Source organism: Narcine bancroftii, chromosome 11 (assembly GCF_036971445.1).
Source record: "Narcine bancroftii isolate sNarBan1 chromosome 11, sNarBan1.hap1, whole genome shotgun sequence".
Classification (NCBI taxonomy): domain Eukaryota; kingdom Metazoa; phylum Chordata; class Chondrichthyes; order Torpediniformes; family Narcinidae; genus Narcine; species Narcine bancroftii.
The window spans coordinates 70,140,095-70,166,887 of NC_091479.1; the positions used below are offsets into that span (position 1 = coordinate 70,140,095).

A 26,793-nucleotide genomic window follows, 5' to 3' on the forward strand; every position below is an offset into this window, starting at 1 on the left:
ATAACAAGTTGATAAGAGAAAGAAAAAACACGCTATATCCCTAGAAGTGGATGGGGCAAACTGGATCCAACACCAGCTCCGGAACAAAAATCAAAAGGAAACGTTTGCAACAGGTGGGGGTTCACAGTGCTCAGCATTCAATCCCTTTCTGCCAAAGTATTTATTCATTGTTGAGATAAGGATGATAACTTTACAGACAGAAAACTATGGCTTTACAGTGAGATGCAAAAACTGGAATAAAGGTCACGTGGGCAGAACATTGGCAGGGTTGTCTAGAGAAATGTGAGGCGATCCCACAAGGCAAATGATTGGGAGAACGGTGAGAAAAAATCATTATAATGATTTCAAGTTCTGAAAGAAAGTACAGGGCAAGGACTGAATGGGGCAGAGAACCCAAGTCCATGGTGGAGTTGGAAAACCGTGGACATAAACAGTGGTTTTCTTCCCTCCTGATCAGAGAATCTATGTGAAGGGAAAGAAAAGGTTTCAACGATACACAACTTTGCCGCCTACGTTCACACACAGACTTAACCGTCGTGCCGCATCCACCGCCCTCCACGTCATTCTCCACTATCGCGAGAACCACGGATGCGCGGGGAGACGTCTCCCCCCCCGCTGCGCTGTGACGTCGCGGCCATCCTCGATATAAAGTCTGACGTCGGCGCCTCTCTCGCGGTCGCTGGGGTGTCGCCCCTCCTCTTTCTGTGTGTGTGTGTGTGTGTGTGTGTGTGTGTGTGCGTGCGCGCGCGCGCGCGCTCTTTCTGCCCGCCCGCCCTCCCTCCCTCCCTCCCTCGGCCCGCCCGGAGGCACGGGCAGGCTCGATGCTGGGCCACTCGAGGTAACAGTGCAGGCGCGCGCGCGCGGCCGGTTGTTCACGCTTCCAGCACTTGTCCCCCCCCATCCCGCCGCCTGGCTTGATAATGGACAACCGGAAAGACGACTTCAACATCCTGCTGGCTACTGACTCGTATAAGGTAGGCGACCTCCGAGAGAGGAGAGAGGGGGTGAAGGGGGAGGAGAGAGGGGGTGAGGAGGGGGAGGAGAGAGGGGGTTGAGGAGGGGTGAGGAGAGAGGGGGTTGAGGAGGGGTGAGGAGAGAGGGGGTTGAGGAGGGGTGAGGAGAGAGGGGGTTGAGGAGGGGTGAGGAGAGGGGGGGTTGAGGAGGGGTGAGGAGAGGGGGGGTTGAGGAGGGGTGAGGAGAGAGGGGGTTGAGGAGGGGTGAGGAGAGGGGGGGTTGAGGAGGGGTGAGGAGAGGGGGGGTTGAGGAGGGGTGAGAAGAGAGGGGGTTGAGGAGGGGTGAGGAGAGAGGGGGTTGAGGAGGGGTGAGGAGAGAGGGGGTTGAGGAGGGGTGAGGAGAGAGGGGGTTGAGGAGGGGTGAGGAGAGAGGGGGTTGAGGAGGGGTGAGGAGAGAGGGGGTTGAGGAGGGGTGAGGAGAGAGGGGGTTGAGGAGGGGTGAGGAGAGAGGGGGTTGAGGAGGGGTGAGGAGAGAGGGGGTTGAGGAGGGGTGAGGAGAGAGGGGGTTGAGGAGGGGTGAGGAGAGAGGGGGTTGAGGAGGGGTGAGGAGAGAGGGGGTTGAGGAGGGGAGAGGGGGTTGAGGAGGGGTGAGGGGGTTGAGGAGGGGTGAGGGGGTTGAGGAGGGGAGAGGGGGTTGAGGAGGGGAGAGGGGGTTGAGGAGGGGAGAGGGGGTTGAGGAGGGGAGAGGGGGTTGAGGAGGGGAGAGGGGGTTGAGGAGGGGAGAGGGGGTTGAGGAGGGGAGAGGGGGTTGAGGAGGGGAGAGGGGGTTGAGGAGGGGAGAGGGGGTTGAGGAGGGGAGAGGGGGTTGAGGAGGGGAGAGGGGGTTGAGGAGGGGAGAGGGGGTTGAGGAGGGGAGGGGGGGTTGAGGAGGGGAGGGGGGGATGAGGAGGAGGGGGGGATGAGAGGAGGGGGGGATGAGAGGAGGGGGGGATGAGAGGAGGGGGGGATGAGAGGAGGGGGGGATGAGAGGAGGGGGGGGATGAGAGGAGGGGGGGGATGAGAGGAGGGGGGGGGATGAGAGGAGGGGGGGGATGAGAGGAGGGGGGGGATGAGAGGAGGGGGGGGATGAGAGGAGGGGGGGGATGAGAGGAGGGGGGGGGATGAGAGGAGGGGGGGATGAGAGGAGGGGGGGGATGAGAGGAGGGGGGGGGATGAGAGGAGGGGGGGGATGAGAGGAGGGGGGGGATGAGAGGAGGGGGGGGGATGAGAGGAGGGGGGGGGATGAGAGGAGGGGGGGGATGAGAGGAGGGGGGGGATGAGAGGAGGGGGGGGATGAGAGGAGGGGGGGGGATGAGAGGAGGGGGGGGGATGAGAGGAGGGGGGGGGATGAGAGGAGGGGGGGGATGAGAGGAGGGGGGGGGGATGAGAGGAGGGGGGGGGGGATGAGAGGAGGGGGGGGGATGAGAGGAGGGGGGGGGGATGAGAGGAGGGGGGGGATGAGAGGAGGGGGGGGGATGAGAGGAGGGGGGGGGATGAGAGGAGGGGGGGGGATGAGAGGAGGGGGGGGGATGAGAGGAGGGGGGGGGATGAGAGGAGGGGGGGGATGAGAGGAGGGGGGGGATGAGAGGAGGGGGGGGATGAGAGGAGGGGGGGGATGAGAGGAGGGGGGGGATGAGAGGAGGGGGGGGATGAGAGGAGGGGGGGGATGAGAGGAGGGGGGGGATGAGAGGAGGGGGGGGGATGAGAGGAGGGGGGGGGATGAGAGGAGGGGGGGGGATGAGAGGAGGGGGGGGGATGAGAGGAGGGGGGGGGATGAGAGGAGGGGGGGGGATGAGAGGAGGGGGGGGGATGAGAGGAGGGGGGGGGATGAGAGGAGGGGGGGGATGAGAGGAGGGGGGGGGATGAGAGGAGGGGGGGGATGAGAGGAGGGGGGGGGATGAGAGGAGGGGGGGGGATGAGAGGAGGGGGGGGATGAGAGGAGGGGGGGGGATGAGAGGAGGGGGGGGGATGAGAGGAGGGGGGGGGATGAGAGGAGGGGGGGGATGAGAGGAGGGGGGGGGATGAGAGGAGGGGGGGGGATGAGAGGAGGGGGGGGGATGAGAGGGGGGGGGGGGATGAGAGGGGGGGGGGGGATGAGAGGGGGGGGGGGGGATGAGAGGGGGGGGGGGGGATGAGAGGGGGGGGGGGGGGATGAGAGGGGGGGGGGGGGATGAGAGGAGGGGGGGGGATGTTGCAGGTATCAGTGAACTCTGCCCGTAGGCCTCGTGGAGCCTGATCAGGGAAGTTCTCGCCTTGGATCAGGTGCCGCTGGACTGCCATCTCCCCGGACTGCCATCTCCCCGGACTGCCATCTCCCCGGACTGCCATCTCCCCGGACTGCCATCTCCCCGGACTGCCATCTCCCCGGACTGCCATCTCCCCGGACTGCCATCTCCCCGGACTGCCATCTCCCCGGACTGCCATCTCCCCGGACTGCCATCTCCCCGGACTGCCATCTCCCCGGACTGCCATCTCCCCGGACTGCCATCTCCCCGGACTGCCATCTCCCCGGAGGGTCTTGGGCTCCATTCATTGACCCTTTGGGGTCGGGAGGAAGTGCTCGTCCCTCCCTGTCTGCGTCCCATTTGGGACGTGATGGAGTGACCACCCTAACTTGATGCTGCTGGGTTTCCTTCAAGTTGCACAAGACTGTCTGCCAGTAAATCGCAAAATCCTGCCGACCCAGTGGTTGAAGTGGAAGCCCAGGATGCCGGAGAAGCTCAGCAGGTCAAACTGTCCTTTGTGCAGCCAAGGTAAAGATGCATCACCAACGGGCTTGAGCCCTTCATCAAATGCCTGTCTGCTTTGATGAGGGGGGAGGGGGGGGCTCAAGCTGAAATGTAGCTTTACCTTTGCCCCATAAAGGGCACTGCTTAACCCTGCTGGGCATCTCCAGCATTTTTTCTTTTTACACCAGAATCTTTACAGATGCTGGAGCCCAGTGAATGCACAGAAATGCTGGAGAAAGTCAGCAGGTTTCATTGGGGCCATTTTCGTGGAATCTGTTGCATGCACACTTTCTTGGAACTGCATGAACCAAATCGGTATGGGCAATCAAAACTGAAAGCTCTGCCCTTCTGAATCACAGGCGTTTGACTTGATTCAAGGAGAAAGCGTGCGTTGATGTTTCTCAATGCTAGAAGTACCCCTTTTAACAAGGCGAGCGTACGAGTTTCGAATTTTTAAAAAATTATTCACTCACTACCGATGAATGAGTTCCTTTACCATGATGGATGAGACAGCTTCTTGCGTGGGCTCAGGCAGGTCTGATTGGAATTTAGATCCTTGTGTATTTATTTGTGAATTGGTGTAAGCACAATAATCTTTTAACTATTCAATTGCTCTTTATGCCCCTTTTTTTGGTTTGTTTTTGTTGTATATTCCTATGTACGTTGATATAAGGGAGTCTGAAACTAATCCCAATCTGCTAGAAGAGTGGTATCAGGGAGAAAAAGAATGCTTTGGTCGGAACTCTGCTCCAAGATTTGATGCAAGGTTTTGGGGGCGAAATGTAAATATTCCCACCCCCCCCCACTAATTCTGCTCGTTCAGCTGAGTTTATCGAACCATTTTGATTACTTTGTTTCTAATTTAAATCCCATCACTTACCACGGGGAGGCAGTAGTTCTCGCTTTTAACGAAGTTAAATGACCAGTATAGTTTTTATTCGTTTTTTAGTCGGTATTTGTTTTATTTTTTAAATTTAGACCCACAGCACAGTAACGGGTTATGGAAATGAAACATTCAGAAGCGTGAATTAATATAAGTTTGACAATTGTACATTTGGTTCAAAATAATTTAAAATGCCTTTTTAACAGTCTAAAATAAATGTTACTCCTTTCAATTGTTAATTGTATAACTTCCAGGTGCTTTTTTAAAATTTAAAAGTTTCTGTAATTCTCACCATCTTGGTTTGCAAAATAGTAAGTGAAAATGCATTTTGAGAAATTGTCTCAAATTGGCTGTTTTATTTTTTTGTCCGTCGCCTCATAGGATCAGTACCTCAGCTCCAATGACAGGCAATATTTTTGTTTGCAGGGCTGGATTAGCAATTTAAATCCCTTGAGGGGAATTAATTTTCTTAGAACAGACACCATATTTTTAATGACTAAAACCTGAAGGTCGACAGACTCCATGATTGAAGTAAAAACACAATACTGGAGAAACTCAGTATGTCAGTACACTGTTTGGCCTGCTGAGTTTCCCCAACATTCTATTTTTACCATGTTTTTAATGGTATACGCGTGTATTAGGTTGTGGTTGATGGATGACAACGCCATCATGTCGGCACAACTTGGGGTCATATTTAGGCATCAAGGATTCTGTTCATCCCAATGCACCTGGATCCATGACTTGCACCATGGGACCCTAATCAGTGTGAATGGCAATATCACCTCTGCTGATCATCAACACAAGGGTGCCTGAAGGCTGCATGCTTTGTCCCTTGCTCTATTCTCAACACATTCAGCTGGAACTGAATATCGATTTGTTTATCTTTTGTATATTGTCTCTATTCTGGGGTAATTTAGTGTACATTATTGTAGTTTTTTTTATTGAAGTACCTAAAAAGAATTCCAGTGCATTTGTACATTGTACAACATCAGTGGGCAAAAAAAAGTCTCTTTCTGACTGAAACCTCTCACCATGACTAGTTTTTCACTTCACTATGAAGTCTTTTCAAGGCACACTGATTTTGAAGATGTTTTCTTCATCTTTTTCTCACACTGATGCTGCTTGACCTTCTGAGTTTCTGATTGTGTTTATCTTTACATTCCAACATTGGTAGTCTCCTGTGTGTCTTTAATCATGTACGCAGTGTAAAAGTCAATAATAGCCAAGTTTCTGTGAAGATTTATGCCAAAAACACCCAACAACGTACTAACAGATTCTTAAACTGCTGGTAAATATGACCAGTGTTTGACAGTATAATTTGCTTGGAATCATTTTTATATGTGAAATGTCAATGGGATTTCACTCCAGATTTACCAAGTTTTGATGATAAATCTCTTCCCATTTAAATCATTGAACAAAATTTGTCCAGGAAATGGACAACTTTCTTTAAAAAAAAAAGACCCATTTTAAAAAGAGAGTGCTCAGGTCTTTGAGGGTCCAGAGTCCAGGAATACGAAGCAGAGACCAGCATCAGATCAGTCATCATTTTACTGAATAGTAAAATAGGTCTGTTGTTTTTGGTTTTTTTAAATGTTCACAGCTAATTTTTTGATTGATTGTTGCTGCTTGGATGACTGAGAGTTAGCTACATTTGGCCTTTGCTGCTATGTTAAGAGAGAACCATTAAAATCCCTAAATTAAGATGCTTTGTAATGTCTAATTTCTATCTTGTATTTCTTGTGTCTATTGATGTATTTAGATATGTCCAGAGTCCTCGTGCAAGGTCATAGAATCAAGATATTCAAAATTAATTGCTGAATTTAATCAGTAGAAAATATTTTTCACATTAGAGTGCTGACTTTCAAGACTTACTGTGAACAAGTATTGCAATTCTCAGAAGTAGTTTTGTGTTTGCAACAAGTAATTTGTCATCTCCATTATCATGAGTTTCCTGCATTTTTGGCTCTGGTATTGAACACAAGCTGCTGCCAAGGGTAAACTATTTGAAGTTTTCATTGCCATGTTTATTGCCTGTCACATAATTTGATGTACAACTCCCAACCTGGAGAGAAAAGCTTTACAATGTTAAAACTATTACAGGCAGTTTCCTAAATTGTTGAATGTTAACTTTTTGTGGAATAGGAAGAATATGCTGGGTATCATTTAATAGCCAACTTGACCTTCTGCTAAATTATAATAACAGTTGAAAGAACTTTAATGAACTGAAGTTTTTTTTAGCAAATTGAGAGTTTAAATTGGAGCATGAGAATCAAACTGTTTTCATGTGTGTAAATGTGTATGGAAAATTTAAAATACTCAAATAAAATTTGTGAAAACTGATTGCTTGGTCATTCACATATTTGAATTCTTTAAGAACAAGTCATTTTGGGATGATTCACTACATTGCAGAAACTGTGTGCAGCTGAGGAAGGTTGTTGATGGTTCCAAAACAGAAACTTCTGCTGGAGACCTCTGGTGATTTGCAGTAATGGATCCCATGTTTTTCAAGATTGTGGTTGAAATGCCACCATTTGAAATAACCTGCATCTCACTTCTCGCTGGTGGATGAAAACATCATAGCTCCATTGAGTGTGCCTGGGGTGAAGACTTCCATATTTTAGAGATTCTTTTATACTCGGCATCCTGGAGAAGCAATCTTCAACTTTTCCATGTGAAGGAACATGATTTTTTTTTGAGATTTTTGTTTCAGATGTCACAAGGCTGAATGTTGTAAGGAAGTGTCATCAGTTCCATAGGGAACAGTGAGTATTTTTCCATGCAAGTTCAGGATTCTCTTTGAATCAACTTGCAGAAATTATCTGACATTTCAGTGGAACAAGGGATAGCACGTCCATTCATTTGGTGGAAGAGAAAGTAAAGAGATTATTTATAAAAATATATCATATTTTGGCATCCTTCGAGCCTTGAAACACAAAAAATTGGGGCCAACTTGTATACCAGATATGCTTTTAAGACCTTAAATTCAATTCAAAACTGCTAGACACCAATTTGGCGTGGAAGTGAACACTTGGAAGCCGATTTGGCGTGCAAGTTGACCCATGGAACACCAAAAAGCCTGACTACAACAAATTTTCATTAAAAAAATTTATTAGAAAATAACACATTAAGAAATCAAAATCACTATAATCGTCTGTGGCAAAGATTGCAGCAAACACATCCATACTCTCACTGTTTAAACAGCCATTATACAGGTCCCAGTCTGTATCTAATGAGGTAGCTTCACCTTCGTCGTCAGTTTCCCACAATAAATAATCTTCCATACCTTCAATTGCACATGAGATAACACATTTTTTGAAAGATTTTATTAGTCTCTTTAACTTTGTCCCATGCCTTGAGCACGAAGTAACACAGCATATCGAGTGATGCAGCACGCATTGCCCCCGCCTTTTGTAAATGACTTTTCTGCAATCGATCTCCATGTATTCCATTCCTTACGCATGTGGTCTTTGAATGGCTTGTTCAAGCAGTCATTGAGAGGTTGCAATAGAGACATCAAACCACCTCGGATAACCATCATTTAGTGTTAATCTGCTTTTCGTCTTGTCTGTTAAGTGGCTACAAAACATCCCAGACTAGAAAACTCCATACCTTGTCTAAACCACCTGTTCCACACATTGTCTATCACAGCTTGTACTTCTGGTTTGCACAGTTTTCACACCTTTACAGTCCACTCTTCTTTTGCCTATCATGTCGAAATTCATCATGCTTTCATCTAGGTTTCCTATATTTGACAAAGCAAACTTGTGTTTCTGCTGGTGACATAATAAACTGAAAACATAAGCTTTCTGATCAAGATCTTTTGGTATTTTCTGAGCAATTTTGTCAAAATACCATATTTTTCCTGTTCATGAAATGGTTGTACCAGCTGACTGTAGCTTCAAAATCTTTACTGACTTCTGGGTGCAACCTAGCCCACTGCAGTGCACATACATGTTCACATTTTATTTCAGGTGACTATGTAGCAGTCTTGCCTCTGTTCACATACCCTTTCTGCAATGTAATTTTTTTTCTAACTCTGGTCAATGAATGATTTCTCTTCTCATCGAACATTGCCCTTTGATATTTTTCTTAATCTTTCTTTCTCCAATCCCTTACCAACTTCTTGTATACATCAAATGTTCTTGCAGCAGCAAAGTTGTTGGTTTTTCTTGGCCATTTCTATCCTTTTTAAAACTCGCTTCATACTTTCATCGTTTTGCTGGAGCCTCCATGATAACAACCACCTTCAGCCAATGCCCAACAGCTCAGTCATTTCAATTTTTGGGGGTCGACATATACACCAAACAACATCCAACAGGTCACTCAATGCTATTTTTGGGGGTAGACATACACCCGATATATGACAAAACACTTAAAATGAGGTTAAAAGGAAGGGGTTTGATTTATCTGCCTGTCAACTTGTACACTGAAATATACAGTAAATATGAATATTTTCAGTTGTTTGTTTCTGTTGATTTTTACCACTTTTTAATTAATTGGCATTGACAAGTCTGACAACTGGTTAATCCAGTGATGGTAAGGCTTGTTCTTGCCTTACTCTACCCCATGTAGTGAATTAGAGAATACAATACCCTGTATGGAGCTTTGTTAATCAGGAACTGGCAAGTTTAGGAGAGCATAATGGTGGATCCTGCAAAAGGTAACTTCATGCATGCTGTACAGATAATTGACCTAGAAGCAAGTTCTGGCAAATAAATTTAGCTCTGGAATCTATACCTAAATTTTACAATGTTCAACATTATAAAAAGCTATATAATGGTCACATTATGCTACAAGTTCATTGTCAGTGAAATACAGCCTGTTCTTTTGTTCATGTTTAGTTTCTGATACTGCATTGAAGCTGCTGCTTTGGTTGATTATTTCAGGGCCTACTTGATTTATAAATGAACAGAACACAGTGCCATTCATTGGTTCCACCAAGATTATCACTCTTGTCCTTGCAAATCAGGAGTGGCCAAACATTTTTGGTTGTGGGCCACATACAGAAAAATATAAGGAGGCACTGCCAAACAGTATTGAGCCCAGCAGTTTTTAACCACTGTTGGCTCCTTTAACAGGCTGTTTAAGGCCTGTACAGAGCCAAGGACTTTTGGACTGGGTGCTTGAACCCTGAAGGAGAGGGATGAGACTTTGCACTCCACTGTCCATGGGTCTGCAGTAGAGCTGCCATTTTTTCTAACTGACAATGGGCCATGGTTTGGCCACCCCTTTACCAAACTATTGGTTTTTGAGTATGCTTTTGGAATTTAGTGTATATTATCCATCTGCTTCCTGCTGTTTACTGATTGATTGCAGTGAACTGGTCTTTTAATCATTAGATCTGTTTAACGTAGCCTGCAAAATTTGCTCATTTAGTCAAATTACCATATTTCTCCAAATTGTGACAATGTACACTTAAGATGGCAGTGCACGAGGTTGCAGTGGTCACTTTAGCTCCTCACACAGGGAAATCCACAAGGATACATTGCATCTATGATCAGGAAACATGTCAAAATACAAAACATACAACAATTTTTCTCTCAAATGTAACATTTCTGGAGAGGAAAATGGATTACCTGAGGCTGCATGTAAATCAGAGAACTGCAGGCTGCTGTGCTCTGGTGATTACAGAAATGTGACTCCAGGAAGGACACCATTCTAGACTCAGTGATCCAGTTCGATGGCCTTGTTCATCGTTCTCATAGGGTTCAAGACAGCCATCATCATCCCAGTAACCAAGAGGGCGCCAATAACAGGCCTCAATGACTACTGTGCTGTGGTACTGATTTCACCATTATGAAATGATTTGAGCATCTGGTGACTGGATCCTGTACTTCATTAACAGAAAGACCACTGTCTTTCCGGGTCAGTAGCAGAATATTGAGTATTGTCACACTGAGCACTGGCACACCTCAGGGTTGTGTGATCACTCCCCTCCTGTTCACACTACTGATCAACGACTGCATCGCCAGATCCACCTCCAAGTGTCATCAAGTTTGTTGATGATGGGGAGTCACGTGATGGAGTAGTGGCCGGTAGGGGAACGCCAGCCCTCTCCAGAAAAGTTTTAAAAAAAAAAGATAGAGAAAAAACAAAGGCACAAACATAGAAACCACAACAAAGTGAAGGTGAAAATGTGGAGAAAATGGCAGCGAAGAAAGAAAAACCAAAGACAATGGGAAGAAAAGAAGGAAAGACGTCGGAGGAGGAAGGTGAAGGCCTTACCAGTACGAGGAGGCCTGCCGTGGAGAGAGAGGCCTGCACCCTGAGGTCAGTGGAAGCCCCGAACTCGGGACTACAAAAATGGCTCACGGAGCCAAACAAAAGTGCGCGATGCGCAAGACAAAAATAACACTGACGGGAGGGGGGACCAGCTGAGGAGTAAATCTCCACAGCTGAAACCGACAACTACAACACAACGGTAAGACTCTCAACAGGAAAACATAGAAAATAACGAGAACAAGAAGGAAGAGAATAAAAATAAGAAATCAAAGAAACAGATGACCAACCCAGAGGAAGAAGACCAACAGCAAGACACTTTTAATAAAAATAAGAAGACCAAAAATACCCAACAAAATAAAACAAACAACTCAACAAGAAAACCAGAAGAGACAGAGGTAAAAGACACAGATCCTGGAGTGGACTCAGAAGAAGAGGAGGAAGAACACAGAGAAATGGAAGATGAAGGGAAGGGCAAGTACATGGATATATTTTTCTTTTTAAAGAATATATGGAAACAGTAAAAGAATGGAGGTCACAAGAATTCAGTGAAATAAAAAGAAGAATAAAAAGTACAGAAGAAAAAGTGAATAGATTAGAGATGATCATGACAGATATAGGAAAAAGAGTAGACAAGGTGGAAGAACAAGAAACAGCCATAGAAATGGAAGTAGATGACTTAAAAAAAGAAATTAGAAGAATTTGAAGAAGAAACACAGGAGCTGTTAGCTCAGAAGATAGATATAATGGAAAATTATAATAGAAGAAACAATATAAAGATAGTGGGCCTTAAGGAAGATGAAGAAGGCAAAAATATGAAAGAATTTATAAAGGAATGGATCCCCAGGATCCTAGGAAGACCAGAATTACAGGAAGAAATGGAAATAGAAAGGACACACAGAACATTAGCCCCTAAACCACAACCACAACAAAAACCAAGATCCACTCTAGTAAAATTCCTAAGATGTACAACAAGAGAAAATATATTGGAGAAGGCAATGAAAAAAAACCACTGGAACACAAGGGTCAAAAAAAAAAATTTCTATTCAGATACAAGTTTTGAACTCCTGAAGAAGAGGAAGGAGTTCAATGCAGCAAAAACAACCCTATGGAAAAAAGGTTATAAATTTATGTTACAATACCCAGAGGTACTTAAAATAGTTATTCCGGGGCAGATGTGTGTGTGTGTGTCATAAAAAAGAGTATAGGAATTAAGAGAGTGACCTTTGTTATATATGAAGATTTAAATCTTTTTGGGGGGGCTGGGTGGGGGAAAATAACAGTCACTGCGAAGTCAGTTGACGCTTGCGAGCGGATTCACAAATCCAAATGGAGAGGGGAGGTGTGGTTGCCCGACAAGGGACAAAGGGCAACTCAGAAAGGGGAGGGATTATTGGGGTTAAAGGAATTTTAGATATGAGTATAGTGGAAATATTTTATGTTTTAGAAATGTCTTATAATGTGTTCAAAAAAAGAAAGCAGAAATAGATAACGGAAAGGAAAGATAAACAAAGTATGAAATGACTATGTTGAACTATATGACTAAATATTAATGGAATACATAACCAAATCAAAAGGAAGAAACTGTTAAATTTACTTAAAAAAGAAAAAAATGATATAGCATTCATACAAGAAACACATCTAACTGAAGTGGAGCACAAGAAATTAAAGAGAGATTGGATAGGACATGTAACAGCAGCATCATATAATTCAAAAGCCAGAGGAGTAGCTATATTAATCAATAAAAATGTACCAATCAAAATAGAAGAGAAAATAATAGATCTAGCAGGGAGATATGTAATGATAAAATGTCAGATATATTCAGAATTTTGGAATTTACTCAATGTATATTCACCTAATGAAGAAGATCAAAAATTTATGCAAGATATATTTTTGAAGATAGCAGATACGCAAGGGAACATACTAATAGGAGGGGATTTTAACCTTAATTTTGGACTCAAACATGGATAAAACTGGAAAAAAAAATTAACAGAAAGAACAAAGTAACCAAATTTATAATTAAATCGATGGAAGAAATGCAACTTTTGGATATATGGAGGAAACAACACCCAAAGGAAAAGGAATATTCATATTATTCGGGTAGACATAAAACATACTCAAGGATAGACCTATTCTTGTTATCAGCCCACATTCAAGGGAGAGTTAGGAAAACGGAATATAAAGCTAGACTATTATCGGACCACTCACCCCTGTTATTGGCCATAGAGCTAGAGGACATCCCACCAAGAATGTATAAATGGAGATTAAACTCCATGCTACTTAAAAGACAGGATTTTAGAGAATTAATTGAACGACAAATTAAAATGTACTTTGAAATAAATAGGAATCAATGTGAAAGATAAGTTTATACTATGGGACGCAAAGAAAGCGTTCATCAGAGGGCAAATAATAAGTTATGAAACTAAGATGAAGAAGGACTACAATCGGGAAACAACAGTTGGAAAGGGAAATAACAAATATAGAAAAAGAATTAGCAATAAAAGAAGATACAACTAAAAGAAGAGAATTGGCAGATAAAAAAAATAAAATACGAAGCACTACAAACATATAAGGTGGAGAAGAACATAATGAAGACAAAACAGAAATATTATGAGCTAGGAGAAAAAACGCACAAAATTCTAGCATGGCAGCTTAAGACAGAACAAACTAAAAGAATGGTATTGGCATTAAGGAAAAAGGACAAACAAATTACATATAATCCAACGGAGATCAATGAAAACTTCAGGGAATTCTACGAGCAACTATATCAAACTGAAAATGAAGGGAAGAAAGACAAAATAGATGAATTTCTAACTAAAATTGAACTACCGAAATTACAAACAGAGGAGCAAAATAAATTAATAAAACCATTTGAAATAATAGAAATACAAGAGATAATAAAAAAACTACCGAACAATAAAACACCAGGAGAGGATGAATTCCCAACAGAATTGTATAAAACATTTAAAGATTTATTAATTCCTCCCCTCCTGGAAGTAATCAACCAGATTGATAAAACACAAAGCATACCAGATTCATGCAAAACAGCAATAATTACAGTAATACCAAAGACAGTGAAAGATCCACTTGCACCAGCGTCATATAGACCAATATCTCTACTTAACACCGATTATAAGATAATAGCTAAACTATTAGCAAACAGATTGGCCGACTATGTACCAAAAATAGTAAATCTAGACCAAACTGGATTTATTTAAAAAAAGACGAACAACAGACAATATCTGTAAATTTATTAACTTAATTCATGCAGTAGAAGGAAATAAAACTCCAACAGTAGCGGTTGCTTTAGACGCAGAGAAGGCCTTTGACTACAAAAATTCAGCCTACCAGAGAAATATATTAATTGGATTAAAGCATTATATAAGGGGCCATTGGCGAAAGTGACAGTAAATGGATATATATCAAAACAATTTAACTTGAGCAGATCAACAAGGCAGGGATGTCCACTATCTCCCTCACTGTTCGCGTTAGCTATAGAATCACTAGCAGAACTGATAAGAACAGAAAATAAAATAAGAGGGGTAAAAATAAAAGAGAGGGAATATAAAATCAGTCTATTTGCAGATGACGTTATAATATACTTAACAGAACCAGAAATATCAATAAAAGAATTACATAGGAAATTGAAGGAATATGGAGAAGTATCGGGGTACAAGATCAACGCAAATAAAAGTGAAGCAATGCCAATGAATAATGCGGATTTCACAAAATTTAAGAAAGAATTGCCATTTAGATGGCAAACACAAGGAATGCGATACCTAGGTATACAACTAAATAAAAACCTCGGTCATCTATATAAACTCAATTACCATACATTAATGAAAAAATTACAAGACGACTTAGAGCATTGGAAAGACTTACCACTAACACTGATAGGAAGGATAAACTGTATTAAAATGAACATTTTCCCAAGTATACAATACCTATTTCAGTCATTACCAATACACCTAACAGATAAATTCTTCAAGCAGTTAAAGAAAATAATAAGGAAATTCTTATGGAAAGGGGGGAAAACCGAGGATAGCACTAGATAAATTAACAGAATGGTACGCTTCCACCAGCGTTGTCTCCGCTCCATCCTCAACATCCATTGGAGCGCTTACACCCCTAACGTCGAAGTACTCGAGATGGCAGAGGTCGACAGCATCGAGTCCACGCTGCTGAAGATCCAGCTGCGCTGGATGGGTCACGTCTCCAGAATGGAGGACCATCGCCTTCCCAAGATCGTGTTATATGGCGAGCTCTCCACTGGCCACCGTGACAGAGGTGCACCAAAGAAAAGGTACAAGGACTGCCAAAAGAAATCTCTTGGTGCCTGCCACATTGACCACCGCCAGTGGGCTGATAACGCCTCAAACCGTGCATCTTGGCGCCTCACAGTTTGGCGGGCAGCAACCTCCTTTGAAGAAGACTGCAGAGCCCACCTCACTGACAAAAGGCAAAGAAGGAAAAACCCAACACCCAACCCCAACCAACCAATTTTCCCTTGCAACCGCTGCAATCGTGTCTGCCTGTCCCGCATCGGACTTGTCAGCCACAAACGAGCCTGCAGCTGACGTGGACTTTTTACCCCCTCCATAAATCTTCGTCCGCGAAGCCAAGCCAAAGAAAGAAACAAAGGAAGCTTACAACTACCAAAGTTTAAGAATTATTATAGAGCCGCACAATTAAGATACCTATCAGATTTTTATCAAACAAGGGAAAAACCAGATTGGACCAGATTAGAACTAGATAAAATAGGGGAGAAGATACCTGAACATATACTATATAAATGGGATGAAAAATTGGTGCAACGTAGGAATTCACCGGTATTGCATCATCTGCTCAACATTTGGAAGAAGATTCATGTAGAAAGGAATAAAACAAATTATCAACTACCAAAACTAATACTGACGCAAAATCAGCTAATCCCTTTTACAATAGATAACCTTTCCTTTAGAGAATGGGAGAAAAAAGGGATCAAAAGAATAGAAAATTGTTTTTCGGGAAATAAATTATTATCCTTTGAAAAAATGAAGGATAAATATAATATAACTCACGATACAATGTTTGCATACTACCAACTGAAAACCTACTTGAAGGACAAATTGGGAAACAGTCTGAGGTTACCAGAAGGAAGTAATTTTGAATATGTGATTACAGACACAATGATAATTAAAAAATTTGTAACAAACATGTACATCAAACTGCAAGAAAAGGAGAACGAGGAAACAAACAGTAAACCTAAACAAAAATGGTAACAAGATCTAAACATAAAGATAAAAAATGAAACATGGGAGAAGCTATGCTCCGGATCTATGAGAAATACAATAAACATGAGGTTATGCATGATACAATATAACTGGATACACAGGCTATACATCACTCCTCAAAAGTTAAATAAATGGGACCCAACAGTATCAGACAGATGCTTTCTCTGTAAAAAGGAAACGGGAACAACAATTCATGCAATTTGGAAATGTGAGAAAGTGGAAAAATTTTGGGAAGATCTAAACCAGATATTAAATAAAATCACAAAAAGCAAAATACCAAAAAACCCAGAGATCTTCCTCCTAAGAAATATAAGAAACAAAGAATTTGGACTCGATTTGGATGGAGCACAAAAAAGATTTGTTAGGATAGCCCTAGCTGTAGCAAAAAAAATGTATTATGTCAACCTGGAAATTAGAAGACAACTTGAGAATACAACAATGGTATATAGAAATGAATAAATGTATTCCATTAGAAAAAATAACATATAATTTAAGAAATAACATTACAATATTCGAACAAATATGGGAGCCATACATGAAACACAATAGAGAAATCCTACCATGGACTTCCACCACCTAAAATGACAGAAGGAGAAGACAACGAAAAGAACTGACTCAGTAAAATTTCTTGTTTATTTTTATTAAGTGATAACATTGTTTAACGGGTTTAATGTATCTTAGATTGAACTTCAAATAAATGGGGAAGGGAGGGAGGGAGGGAAGGGAGGGGGAAAAGGGGGAGAAAACAACACTGTATATATTTAAGAAAAAATATCTGTATGTTTCTTGGTCAATATGGTTTATAGTGTGAAAAATTTAAAAAAAAAATTTGCTGATGATGCAGCAGTAGTTGTGGCCTCTTTAGCAACAATGAGTGAGTCACACAACAGAGAAGAAATGGAAAATCTTGAAATGGTGCGTGAGTAACAACCCGTCTCAATGTTGACAAGACGAAGGAGATGATCGTGGACTTCAGGAGGACCAGGATGACCACCCTTTACTACTTATCAACAACTCTGAAGTAGAGACCACCAAAGTTTTTGGAGTTCACTTGTGATGTGTTATGGACAGATCTCACTTGCCAGGAAGGCGCAACATTGACTGCATTTCCATAGAAGCCCTATTGAGAGTATCCTGACTGCATCAGTGTGATGTTTACTGCAGAGAAATGGATCAGAGGTCAATCCACAGAACCATAAGAGTGGCAGTGAAAATCACTGGAGTCTTCTCACCCATCCACCTCCCTTCCCTCTCTCTCATTTCCTTCCCCCCCCCCCTCACAATTGACATGATCTACTGTGATATTTATCTGAAGAGGGTGCATAAAATCATGGAGGACGCCTTCCACCCTGCGCCAACATATTTCAGCTGATCCCATCGAGGAAGAGGTACAGGAGTATCAGAGCCAGCACTACCAGGCTGAGGAACAGCTTCTTCCCACAGGCAGTGAGAAAGCTGAATGAACCAAGGAACTGCTCACATTAACCATCCAGGCTCTTATTTATAGAAAACAATATTTATTTATTTATGTTTATAGATAATACTTGTCCTGCATATGTATTATTTGTATGTGTTGAGTCTGGTTGTGTATCCGCATGTTTTTGCATTGAAGACTTGAGAATACGGTTTCATTGGGTTGTACTTGTATAATCAGATGACAATAAACTTGACTTGTTCATGTTGATCTTGCATGATGTCCAAAAATGGGTAAACAAGAGACTAGCTTTTGGCAAACTGGGGACTCCCAAAATGCTGGAAGAATTCAGTGGTCAGGCAGAATCTGTGGAAGGCAAAATACAACTGAAACCCTTCATAAGGATAATAAGAAATAGGCAGACACCCTAAAAGGCCGGGAAAGAAAGAGGTGGCAGATGATAAGTGAATGCAAGTGGGAGAGGGAAGAAATGGGGGAAACTAAGAAGATAGGAGGAAGAGGCAGAGGGCATATAGGAAGGGGGTGGGGAGCTGTAGGAAGGAAGTGTATGTGTAGAGAGAATGGGGATGGGGAAAGTGAAGGAAAGGAGCAGAAAGAATGGGGCCATCGAGATGGGGGAAACTTGGGGTAGGAGAGGGTGGGTGAAGAAAACGTGGTTGGGGGAGGTTACAAGAAATTGCAGAAGTTGATGTCTTCTGGATGGACACTGCCAAAATAGAGTATATACTGATATACCTTCCTTCCAACAGTTTCCTATTACTTCATTTTGTTTTTGGCATCTGTTATGCTGTAAATTGGATACAAAATGTAAAATTATATTGATGGCACTCAATTCAAAGATGTTCTTAACCAGGAAGGAATAGTTGTTTGAATTTCGAGAAATTCAATTGTTTTCTTGTGCAATGTACTTAGTTTTCTATTTTATCCATTCAAAGGTGACTCACTATCAGCAGTACCCACCCAATACAAGCAAGGTCTATTCGTACTTTGAATGTCGTGAAAAGAGACCAGAAGATAACAAATCCAACAAGGTGCAATATAATGAAACTGTATTCTATGGTCTTCAGTATATTCTAAAGAAATATTTGGCAGGTATGGGTTTTGAAACATGATCTTGTTAATTTGTCAAATATTTAAGTTGTCTTTTTGTTTGAGCCTCTGCTATTTGACCTGCCCTTGAGATATGACCATGTTTTTACAAGTTTATTATCATCTAGTTATACAACCTGACAAAATAGTGTTCTCTGGTCCACTGCAAAAACGTACAGACATAACACACATACATACAAACGATACATATAACAGTTTGCATGACAGTTCATTTCATTTGTCAACGATCTTACTACCCTTGTAATAGAAGCTGTTTCTCAGCTTGGCGGCTCTTTTCCGATGGGAGTAGCTGAAAGATGCTGCATGTAGGGTGATGGGGGTCTTCACCACTTTTGTGAGCTCTCTTCAGACGATTCCGGTAGATTGCATTGATTGGGGTGGGAGAGGATGGAGAGAGAGTTTCAATTTGGATTAGAATTGCAGTCTTCAGATCTTAGTTAGATTGTGGCTTAATAATTTGAACCACAGCCTCCAGCCCTGTCTGTATAGAAGTATAGAATTTGCAGGCGCTCTCTCTACAATCATGTAGATTTGCTCAGGGAATGCTCTAGCTTCTTTCTTAGACATGTAGATTAATTGAGCACTATAAATTGCTCCAAGTGCGCCAGTGAGTGGTAAAATCTCAGGGTGGGGTTGGAAAGAAGGAAAAGGATGGTGTTGGTGAAGATGTTGGGAGAACCAGAAATGGGATTACTTTAATTAGGTGATTTATATTTGCATTGGACTTGGTGATCAGTGGACCTGTAGTCAGTTTTTAATTACGTACCCTAGTAATAGAGCGGGCGGCACTGTTAGCGGAGCCAGCGACCTGTATTCTAATTCATTACAGTTTGTAAGGAGTTTGTTCGTTCTTCTGTGACCATTTCATCCAGGGTTTCCTCTAATGTATCAAAAAATTAAGGCGTTAGTAAGTTCATTGATTACATGGATATAATTGTGCAACACTTGCTCATAGGCCAGAAGTAAACTCCTCTCTAATTTGGATAATTTCTTACATTGCTAACTCCATGAACATGAATGCAATACAAACATTTTAAACACTAAATAGTGGAATTCTTATATTCTGCAAACTAAACACACGATTTCACAGACCAAAATATATTGATATTATAAATCTTAACGTTTTTGCAATATTGCAGACACTCAATTCATATTTACGAATAAGAGTCCAGTTGAGTCTCTTGGTACTACCACAGTTGTGTCCAGCTCCATTTATTGATACTATTTGATAGTCAACCATTTACAAATTTTAGCCTCTCTTGTATGCAGCATCAAAGGATCAATGCTTGTTTAAAGCTTTTGCAGGCTCTTGAGCAGCAGCTTTCTATTACTACACCTGATCTTGAGGCATTCTTTCAAAAGATCTGCTGAAAATTGGTCTCTAGTCAGACTTAAAAATGTCATTTCATAATTTAAAATGAAAGAACAACACTGGGAGAATAACAGGAGTCAGCCACCTCAAGCCTGCCTCTGCCTGCACCCCATCTCAATTCAATACAGTTAATGCTCATCTACCCCAGCCTTAGTTTCCCCATGACAAAGCTTCCAAATCTATGAATAACTTGCACTTCAAATCTGTCTAATGATTTAGTCTCCACAACTCTAGGGTAGACAATTTGAAATATCTGTTATCCTTTGCAAGAGGAAATTTCCATGTTGATAGGTTTTAAATTACTGGGCCTTTATGAATCTCTATCCCCTTGTGTGCCACTAGTGACAGTTATAACTTTTTAATTTTATCACCTCCCTTTGGATCTTGTTCAACCTTCTAAACACTTTAAAAACAGGCTCAACCTATTTATAGGTTGATAGAACAGCAAATTTGAAGCTGGAAGTAGTAGCTCAGATTTGAATCGTATATAAAATCTGCTAAGGACACAATACCTGGTGGATGCATTATCAAATTTCCAGCATTTACTTCTGACAAGATTGCATGTGCAATAAAGATCAGCAAATAATTTATTTAAATCACTCATGAATGCATCAATCCAGAATTTTATTTTAGCTTGGGTATTTTTTTGCTGGCCAATATCTTGTCTTTTCTTAGTTAACCCTTTTCCTTTTTCAAATTATTTCAGATTCCAACTTCTGCAGTTTTGTTTCTTGATCCATTTGATGGCTTTGCATGATGTTTTTCCCATCAATGACAAAATTATTTTTCTATCTGCTGTAAACTGTTCTCAGCATTATTGAAGATTCTTTTATTGTCTTGTATATAATAAAACAGATGCAGGGTAAAGATTTACCATCAGCAGAAATTGCTCAGTGCCCCTTGCAGTCAGAGAAAGAGAAGTAAAAGAAAGTCTCTTCAGAGTCACTGTGTCTGTCGATTAGTCTCCTCCTGCCCTCCTGCAACGGCATAGACTCCACTTTGATCCATAGGCAATCCAAGCTCAGGATCCAAACTTCGCATACAATCGGGAAGCCTTCAGTGCCCTCTGGGATCCTCTGCACTACCTCGCATCCTGGTTCCAATACCTGGTACCGCTTCAGCACTTCATAGCCTGGTGTGAGACCTTTGACCACGGCCACTAGCCTTGCCTTAACAACAGCCAATCCCCTCCATGGTCCCTCAGCTGCTGAGTCCCTCACTCATCTATTGCTATAGTCACCCCACAGGACAATTTCCTTTGTGTCTCCTTAAATGGGGTTGTTCTCTCAGTCACTGGTACCCTGCATTTCCTCAGAATGTATAATTCTTCGAGGCCATTGCGAAGCACTGACGCTATCATCTTGGACCCAGGTGACTTTTCCCATCAAAACTTAAGATGGAAATGAGTAGATAACTTCTCTTGAGGGTCATAAACCTTTGAATTTGCTACACAAGAAAGTGCAAGGCCACTGCATTTGTTTCTGCCTGCAGAAATATCTCGCTGCTATCTTAAAAAATTTGCAGATTCCGATTATCCAAAATCCTCAGTTATCCAAAAATTTTTTGGATCGGGGAAATCCTCATTTACTTGATTTCATCTAAGATGAAATAATGTAATTTCACCTCCTTTAACAGGCTGTTTAAAGTCTATATGGAGCTGTTGGTAGTTGAACAGGGAGGAGCGTTGTCTCCACTCTCCATTGGTCTGTTTCAGTGGCAGTTCTGTTGTACAGCAGCTCTGGCAGAGCTGCTGGATCACCCTCAGCTTTTTAAAAAAGAAAGCTCTTTATTAAATTTGTTGCATTAATGTTGGTGAGGCTGTTGCAGCCTGTAAGAGGTGTGCACGATTGACTAGATAGTCAAGAGATTAAGGTTTAACTGTAAAAGTGCGGATCACAGGAAGCTGCCATCTGATTTGCTTTGGTATGATGATCAAGTGTAAAATCTGGAGTACTCTTTGAGCTTACCTTTTTGTTTACCTCTTTTTCCTTCAATTTCAAAATACAGAATCTGTTTGCCTGTGCGCTTGCTGTTTCTAATTTGCTGTCTTTATCCCTTTTGATATTTTGTATTTGGTGGCCCCGGCAGACATTGAGGCCAAAGAGCTTTGAATTATCTTGATATAGTTCATATGTTTCCTTTGACAAGCATTGCCAAATTGATCTGTTCTGCAGTGCCATTACAATTTAGATGTTCCATGAATACTAGGTGTACTCCTGGTATAACATGACCTGGGCACTTCAGAATAGTTTGAGCTGTAAGCATGGCCATTCAGTACAAGATAGACCAGTTCTGTTGTTACAGATACATGATTTGCAAATGGCTAAAATGCAAGCACAACAAGTCAGTCGGAAAGGTTTCAGGATATTATCATTCATTGTAGGAGAATTGAATGTGTGAAGAGGTTGTATTTCAGTTATATGGGGCATGTCTGGAGTATTGTCTGTAATGGGTAATCAGTCTCCTGAATTAAGCTGAATGCTGATGCATTGGGAATAGTTTATAAAAAAAAAAAAAAAAAAATTCCTGACTAATCTTTGGAAAGATTGGTTGTCTTTCTGAGAAACGTTTGGACAGCTAGACTTCCATCTCCTGAGTTTAGAAGAGTAATCAAGAGTACTTGATTAAAACATACACAATATTCAGGGATCCTGCATGAATGTGAAGAGATGATTCCTCTCTCAGATTGTTTTGAAAATGAGTGGTTGACTACTTAAGATTAGCAAGGTAAAAAATAGTTTCTGTCTAAAGGTTGAAAGTGTTTGGAACTACAGTACAACTTTGATGATGTGAAATGCTCAGGATTGGGCATATTTTGGATAAATGATATTTTAGGATAACTGGTCATTTTTTTTAAAACAGCCCAATAGTAACAGCAAATCACTTTTAAACAACAGCAAACAAGGGAAGGCTTTTTAAGCATGAAATAATGTTTAATTCTTACCAAAAAACAATCTGAGCAAAATGAGATAAATCCACCACCAAAAACTTGAAATTCTACTCAGGTTTTTTCAAAATTCCAACATTTTTTTCAACCTGTGTACATCATTTCGGCTCTGAAAAAAATTTTCTGATAACTGAGGATTTTTGATTGTTTTGGATATCCTCATTTATCTGAAATTTTTTGGAGGTGAAATGACATCATTTCGGCTTAGAAACTTTTCAGATGAATGAGAATTTCTGATTTCTGAAATCACTTCCGGTCCAAAAAATTTTGGATAACTGAGGATTTCAGATAATCAGATTTTGGATAATTGGAATCTGCATATTTTTAAGAGATCCTTGAAACAAAACAGTGAGATGTTTCTGTGGGTTGACAAAAATGCAGTGGCCCAGTGGCCTTGCCCTCTTGTGTAGCAAATTACAAAAGTTTATGACCCTCAAGAGAAATTATCTGCTCATTTCAATCTTAAGTTTTAATGGGAAAAGTCACCAGGTTCTTGTTCAACTTTACCCACAGGGAGCTACATTCTACCAATATCAATCCTGATAAGCTTTCTTGTAACCATCAGATCCTATCTTTCTATAGTCCATTGAGTTTAAATTCAAATCTGCTCAACCATTTCTCAAAAGACTACTTCATTGTGCTAAGAACCACATTGGTGAACCTGTTTCTAAATGGAAATATGCCCTTCAGCAAGGGAAGGGACACTGCACGTGGAGTTTGCATTTTCTAAGTCCCTGTCACAGGTCTTTCTGACTTGTGTGCTCCATGCAAAGAAGGCAAATATTTCATTTGCCACTTTAAATGCTTGTCACACTCAAATTGCTGTAGAATTTTCTGTATGTCAACATCAGTATTGTACCTTTCAATTTAAACAATATTCTGATTTTAAAATTCCCATCTAATTCTGATAATCTTGTATTTTCTTCATCAGACTTTCCCAATTTTTGTCCCATTGTTGACTCAGTATTCCCTCCACTTGTTTTTAATATCAGTCCTTGTCAGCAAATTGAATTGTATTTTATCATCCTGGAAATGACCCATTAATTAGACATCCAGGTTTGTTATTCAATCTTTGTTGTTCTGTCCATGAAAATATATTGGCTCTTGTGCCAAAAGCCTTTATTTCCATAATCTTCTGTGGCCCTTCACTGAATGCCTTCTGGAAATACTAACACTAATTTGTGCTTTCCCCTTTGCCTGTTTGCTTGCATCTTCAACAAATTCTAATTAATTGGTAAAATACTCTTCCCTTATTACAAAACTGTTTTGACCCAGTTAGATTTGATTTCATAATGTCCTGTTATTAATTCTTTGATAATGAACACCAGCTGTTGGCTGAAGAAATGATTGAGCAAATTTTTAAAATTAGACATACAGCACTGTAACAGGCCAATTCAGCCCTACGAGTTTGTGCCGCCCAAATTACACTCCATTAACCTACACCCTGGTAAATTTTTGAAGGGTGGGAGGAAACTGGAGACCCTGGGGAAAAGCCATGTAGACACAGGGAGAATGTTAAAAACTCTTTACAGACAGCACAGGATTTGAACTCCAGTCTGGTACCGATCACTGATACTGTAAAGGCAATGTGCTGTCAACTGCCATGTTGCTTTTGGTCTTCCTCCAAACTCGAACAGGGTGATGCACATGGAGTTTTCCATAGTGCTGAGATTGTTCCAATGTCTCTAGATAGTTTTGGAAGATCCATTAACCAATGCATTTGTAACCAGCAGGCTAACAGACTCTGAGCACTTTCACATTAGCAATAGCCTACTCTTCCTTCAAGTCTGATATTCATCTAGTCCTACATAACATACCTAATTTGATCATGGTTGATCTGATTGTTATTTAACCACAGTAATCTTTCACTTCCTTATCATTATTAATCTATGTAAAAATATTCAAACTACTCCTCCATTCTCCCTTTTGAGGAAGGGTTCCAAAGACTAATGACCCCTCCAAGAGGAGAATTAACTGCATCATTTGAAATAGATAAACCCATTTTTTTGTACAGTGATCCGTTGTTCTAGAAAGATTATCCCATGTGGAAATATTTTCTCTTAAGTCCCCTCAGGATTATCACACCCTTAATGCTGTTCTAAATTCTCATGGCCACAAGCCCAGCCAGTCCAACCTTTCCTCGTGGGACAAATTTCCAATTCCAAGAATAGTCTCTTCAACCTGAGTTGCTTCCAATGCTTATTAACATTCTTTAAGATGATCAATGCTGTTGACTGAACTTCAGATGCGATTTAGTCAATGTCCCCTAACCATTTACTGCTTTTTCTCAATCCAGCTGAACAATAAATGATAGTGTTGTTAGCTTCTCAGTGTTTTGCAAATCACAAGACACCTAGTTTCCTCTTTTGAAGCTCCGCAATCTCTGACTAAATAATATGTTGCTTTAATGTTTTTTTTTAAGTTTAGCAACCATGCCTTTGATCCCATCATTAAGTCATTGATGTAAATTGTAAAATATTAAAGATCCAACCCTAATCTCAGCAGCAGAATCCTCATGTCTTGATGTAGGATTCTGACCAAAGTCATCGACTGTTCTTTTTCTCCCTCTGCTGTTTGACATGCCGAGTTCCTCCAGCTTTTTTCTCTAGATTCCAGAATCTGCATTCTTTTGCGGCTCCTCATTACATCTTGTCAAGTGGAAAATGGCTTATTGATGTGTACGATTTCCTGTTGGCTTATCTATCTGCAGCAATTTGTTATGATGTACACTATTAGCTTGTCACCTTTGCGCAAACCTTTTATGAAGGACTTAATCAAATCTTTGCCTCGAATGTCCACATTTCTCTTGATCCACAACACATTTGGCTCCTAAAATAACTCCTGATAAATCAGTTAAATGTGATTTCCCTTTCACATAACGTTGATTTTCCAAAATACTTTTTTTCTGTTTGCTGATATTGTCTATTGTCATAATTTCTTTATGGCATCAGTGGAGTTAACTTGCCTGTAGTTTCTTACTTTCTTTCCATCTAGTCACTTTTTATTTACATGCACTTCTTCTCCAACACTAACTTTTATTTTTTTTAATTAATCATGGATGGTGCTTTGACTAGAATACAGTTCAACCAAAATTTTAGTGTATTCTTGTATTGAAATGTTTTTTTAAAATTACTGTCAGTTTTACATTGAAAAATTTGTTTCGTGTATGATCCAGGAAGTCGATCCTTACTGCCTGTCACAGATTGTGCAAACTAAAAGTGCAGAACATCATGTTACAGGGACTAGGTTCAGTTGTAAGGACAGTCATTTACTAATGAAAAGTGTGTTCAGAAGTCTGATAATGCGCAAGAAACCTCTGAATCTGATCATGGACGTTTTCAAACTTTTGTGTTTTCTGTCCATGGCAGAGCTGAGAAGAGAATGAGAGCCGTGTGGGTGGGATGCTTGTTCTAACGCATTGGCTGCTTTCCTGGAGCAGAGGGAAGTGTAGATGGAGTTGGAGTGGAGATTAGTTGATATGCATATGTGTCCCATTGCCTCTGAACTGACTGCTCAAATAACCATTTCGGTTATGTTCTCACTTTGCTTTCATGAAATCAAAATTCAGATTCTGAAATATTTATTGTCACATACAACCCTGAGATTCTTTTGCCTCTGGATGAGGCAGAATAACACTGTTTTGATTTGCATAATTGCCAATGTTTTAGGTTTAAAATTCTAACTTCATCTCCCTTTAGTTTGATTAGTTAGCTTCTTAATTTTTAAGTGCTTGTTTTAAGCTTTTTGTTGCAATTATTTTCCTGGAATGATTTTTGTCTTTTTAAGATTCATGGAAAACGTTGATTCATAATCTGTGACATGTTCATTTTAAA

At 41.2% G+C, this 26,793-nt stretch overlaps 1 protein-coding gene across 1 annotated transcript in view; it reads left to right on the top strand.

Moving 5' to 3' along the window:
- Positions 1-665: 665 nt before the first annotated feature.
- Positions 666-26,793, top strand: part of nampt1 (nicotinamide phosphoribosyltransferase 1) — a 54,136-nt gene continuing 28,008 nt past the window's right edge. The window contains exons 1-2 of the mRNA XM_069903325.1: positions 666-974; positions 18,467-18,623. Coding sequence (XP_069759426.1) covers positions 921-974; positions 18,467-18,623 — 211 coding nt within the window. The 5' untranslated portion in view covers positions 666-920. The remainder of the gene's footprint in view (positions 975-18,466; positions 18,624-26,793) is intronic.